Source organism: Oryzias melastigma, linkage group LG14 (assembly GCF_002922805.2).
Source record: "Oryzias melastigma strain HK-1 linkage group LG14, ASM292280v2, whole genome shotgun sequence".
Taxonomy (NCBI): domain Eukaryota; kingdom Metazoa; phylum Chordata; class Actinopteri; order Beloniformes; family Adrianichthyidae; genus Oryzias; species Oryzias melastigma.
The window spans coordinates 3,681,631-3,686,286 of NC_050525.1; the positions used below are offsets into that span (position 1 = coordinate 3,681,631).

Below are 4,656 nucleotides of genomic sequence, written 5' to 3' on the forward strand. Positions count from 1 at the left end.
TGCCTGCTAGCTATTTTGGCTAATTTAGGATTTTTTTGTTTGTTTTTTAGGCAATTTGGAGTTTAGCTAATATTTCAGCTACATCTAGCTATTTTGGCTAATTTTGGATTTTTTTTCAGATTTTTTGTCTTATTTGGAGTTTAGCTAATATTTCAGCTACATTCCAGCTATTTTGGCTAATTTAGGTTTTTTTCAGATTTTTAGGCTAATTTGGAGTTTAGGCTATCAGCTTCAGCTATTAGCTTTGGGGATTTCAGCTATCAACTTCAGTGATTTTAGAGGTTTTCAGCTATCAGCACTAGCATCTTCAGCAGCCAAATTCAGTTTATAGCATTCACACTAGCATTATCACAGGTAATTCTATACATCTAGTTTTTAGTTAGTTTAAAGCTGCTGATGGTAAAGATGTGTGCTTTACATCCAGTTTGGGCATTACCCGATTAGTTGACTAATCTGGAAAAAAATAATCATTTGCTCCTGATTTATGACGATTTTAATAAATAATGTTAATACTCAAATGCAAATTTAAGCCTAAATTTCTTCACATACATGTTAAAAACACCAAAATAAAATATTTTCATCCAAGTGGGTGTTTAAAAGTAGAATATCTGGACCACATCTCATCAAAGTGATTATTCCTGAAACAAAAAAGTAATAGTTATGACACTTTCATCTGGAAATGAGAATCAAGTGAATGTCAAACTCCAAATGTGACTTAGTTAAACTTCTTCCTGCTTGTCTGACACTTGACAACAACCAAACTGGCTTTTCTGTAGTGCTGAAGCCTCTATGGGATTTCTTCAGTTTTCTGAGTAAATCCACAAAGTTTTGCTTCCTTCCTCCGAGCCAGTAAAGTTTTAGTGAAGTAGAAATGCTGAGGCAGCACATCATGCCTGTTCTAATCGTAAACGGTTGGTCATGAGGAACTGCCAGATCAGCTCCACCACAGGAAGGATGGTCTGCTGGAGCAGCAGCTCCAACCCACTGCTGTTCAAAGGACAAAGCAGTACCAACTCAAAAGCAGAGAACATAACCTTATGTACACCTTGAGGCGTCACTGGTGATGCCTTAACACTAAATCTTTAACATAATGTAATTTTTCAACACGGTCAACGTAATTCCAGCAGATTCTGAAGGAGTATATCAAAGAACATAAACACTGGAGCTCCAGTGTTAAATGGTTAAACTGTAAAACTTCAAAGAAACGCAATGACATGCATCACTTTCACACATACAAACGATTTTAAATTGTTGTTTTAATGTGACACTAAAGTGAATCAACAGCTGAGCTTTGACAGTAGCAGCTGCAGAGAGCTGATGCTCTGGATTCACGTTAGTAAGGAGATTTCCCCAGAGGAGTCGTGGATTAAGGGAGGTGACAGGATTACAGTAAACACCTCTTTCTATTTTATAAATAAACACCCTCTAAAGAAAGGAAACTTAAAGTAAATTCACTAACAACTCCTGTGGTAGCTAAATAAAAGCTGAATCAGTGAGGTTGGATGGAGGCATGGCGCTGGTATTTAGCATTAGTCATTATGAAGAGTTCGTTCACACCTTTAACTTAAGTTTCTGCAAAATAACTCATAAAACGGTCTTAACTCGCGGAGCTGCAGCAACATTTGTTGCTCCGCTTTTTGGCTGTCGCAGCAGTAAAAATTCAGCTAGCAACAGTGAGAAAAAGCTAGCGGCAGCGCTCACATACAAGACTAATGATTCAAAAATGGCTTTCAAAGCTTCGTTTCGTTTTGCCTCGTCATTCGCGTCTCACTAAACGGCACACAGACCAGCCGCCGCCTCCACACGCAGCGACAGGAGCAAAAAAATGAAGGGGAGAGTGGGGAAAGTCACAGCCAGTTTCATACCTTCCGCCATGTTGTTCTGGGTTAGCTCCGTGGCCTGACGGCGACTATCGCGATAAGACGCGGTAAGACGCTTCTCATCCACTTGTTAGGTGACAGTTGGTCACGTGTCCGTTGGTTATCCATTGCTAGTCATGTGAAGTAGTACTCCATAAACTCGGGTAGTACTCATTGACTGTATATAAGAAGATTTTTACAGTCAATGGTAGTACTAAACGCTAGAAAGGCTGTGTTGCAGTATACACACAGGTGTAGTAAAAAAAAAAAAAAAAAACTATAGAAAAAATACATTTTTGTAAGGAGAAAAAAACGTTAAAGTTGAAGATTTTTGCATAAGATACAAATACAATGGCTAAAAAACACTAAGGGAGGAACTTCAACATGTAAAAAGTTGTTTCAAACATTTAAAATAGGGTGAAAATATACATACAAAACACGTTTACATATTTTTCATGACTACAAAGCGTTTTTAAGCCTTCCAATAGAATATGAAAATATGTTGTTTTTGGCACTAAAATAAAAAACAGCTCAGTATGGAAGTGAGTGTTGAAGAATGTCATGCTAAAAATAAATTCAAAACACTAGATTAATATGAAAGGAAAGATCCGTGTGCAACTTTTACAAATTGAGTCTTGTTAGTCTTTTACATCTGGAGATATGGTCATGTGGATCATCATTTGCATTTTTTTTAATTAAAAACAAATGAAGAAATTGGGTTTTAGAAGGAAATAGGGGCATAACAATTAATCGACAAATCAATTACGATCCATCCGATCCTATACTATTATAAAATCATTTGAAAATGAAATAAATCAATCATATCAATATTGGAAAATACAATTTAGATTAAGACATTGTAGGTTTGCTTCACTATAACGTAAACAACCAATTTCCATCACAGCGGACAACACACACGTGATGTCAGCAGAGATGATCAACCATCATTATAGTCCAATGTGTGGAAACAGTTTCAATTGACTATGCAGTGTAGCAGAATGTTCCATTAGTATTCTTTTAATATGGAAAAACAACAGTGTGCTGTACTTTATCAAGCTAAAATGTGAATGGATTTGACATTCATTCTTGCTTACTTGTTCATACACATTTCATTTGCACTCAATTACTTTTGCAAGAAACACAAAGAATCTGGAAAACTTTAACAGCACAGTCTAGTACCACGTATTTATTTCTTGTTGAATTTTTGGTTAAATATGTCCTAGATCAGAAGTCGGCAACTTTTAACAGTAAAAGAGCCATTTGGACTTGTTTTCGACTGATCAAACCCTAATAATCTTACTTTAGCCTTTGAGAAATTTCTATTTGCAGTCATTGACTTTTTTTTTTTTTTAATAAAAATGAATTTTGTCTATTTTTTGGCACAAACAAGAACAAAGATATTTAAAGATTCTAGCATCTCTCAAAATGTGATTTTTTTTGTCTAACAGAAGCTCAAATAACTTATTTTCAAAATAAAAGACGTCCTATGCCAAACAGGATCATCTCAGTGCAGCTATAGGCAGCTGCAATGTTGTCCATCCATCCATTTTCTTGTCCGCTTCTTCCCTTTCGGGGTCGCGGGGCGCTGGAGCCTATCCCGGCTACTGATGGGTGAAGGTGGGGTACACCCTGGACAGGTCGCCAGTCTGTCTCAGGGCCTCAATCACACTCACATACACTCTCAGACACACCTAGGGGCAATTTAGAGTCACCAATTAACCTATGAAGCATGTTTTTGGACGGTGGGGGGAAGCCGGAGTCCCCGGTGGAGGCCCACGCATGCACGGGGAGAACATGCAAACTCCACACAGGGGGGTCCTGGCCGGGGGTCGAGCCGGGGCCTTCTCGCTGTGGGGCGAGAGCGCTAACCACTGCGCCACCGTGCAGCCCCGCTGCAATGTTGTGCGGAATAAATTAATACGTGCTTTAAACTCAATAAAGTTTAAACTTTTTACCAAAGTTTTGCTTTGCACATAAAATCTGTGCATTCTGGAGTTAGAGTTGAGCAAACAAGGTGTCTTCAGGTCAACAAAGATGTAAAAACCTACAAAGTTTATCACCTATGTGCACCTCAGCCATCAATTTATAAATGTAACTAATCAAAATTAAATAAATGCTAATTAAGTAATTTTTGTTTTAAAAAATACTATTTTATTTTTATTTTATTTATTTATTTTTGTTCTTTTACCCTATTTGTCCTCAGCAGTCTTACACTGATGTTATTTTAGTTTGAGGTTGGACCTTGGTAGTCTTAGTTTGCGGGTTTTAATTGTTTTAAGTAGTTTTGGTTAGGCAGCCATTGCCAGGGAGCTGCTGACTCCGGTGGTCCTCATGGCTGGTTTGTTTGGCCAATGAGCCACCATGGAGAGATAAAAGAGCCACATGTGGATCTGGAGCCGCAGGTTGCAGACCCCTCTCCTAGATTGATCTTAGGTCAGTGAATCAGACTGTTCTAAATTAGAGGTTTCCAAACTATGGCCAGCGGGCCGGATTTTAGCCCACCTCCACATTTGGCCCAGCCTCCTAAGCACTATCAGAGACGCATGATTTTTTTGGTAAATCTGGCTGATCGAGAGACCCACATACGCGATTTTTTAGTCCCTCTTCTGCAGTCTGAACTGACAGGAGAGGATGGACTATTGGTTTTATTTTTTAAATGTTTTAGTATTATTTTTTTCTGTGAAGATTACAGAAATGATTTAAAATTTGGTTATGTGTGGCTTTCTGGGGATTGTTACACTTTTTCCGTTGGCCTACAAACCAGCCCCACATCAGAGAAGAGAACAGTTATGCAGCC

The 4,656-nt window shown here is 38.2% G+C and overlaps 1 protein-coding gene across 1 annotated transcript in view; it reads right to left on the reverse strand.

Moving 5' to 3' along the window:
* Nucleotides 1–2,138, reverse strand: part of ankfy1 (ankyrin repeat and FYVE domain containing 1) — an 18,164-nt gene extending 16,026 nt beyond the window's left edge. Inside the window, exon 1 of the mRNA XM_024265675.2 lies at nucleotides 1,866–2,138. Coding sequence (XP_024121443.1) covers nucleotides 1,866–1,875 — 10 coding nt within the window. The 5' untranslated portion in view covers nucleotides 1,876–2,138. The remainder of the gene's footprint in view (nucleotides 1–1,865) is intronic.
* Nucleotides 2,139–4,656: the final 2,518 nt, after the last annotated feature.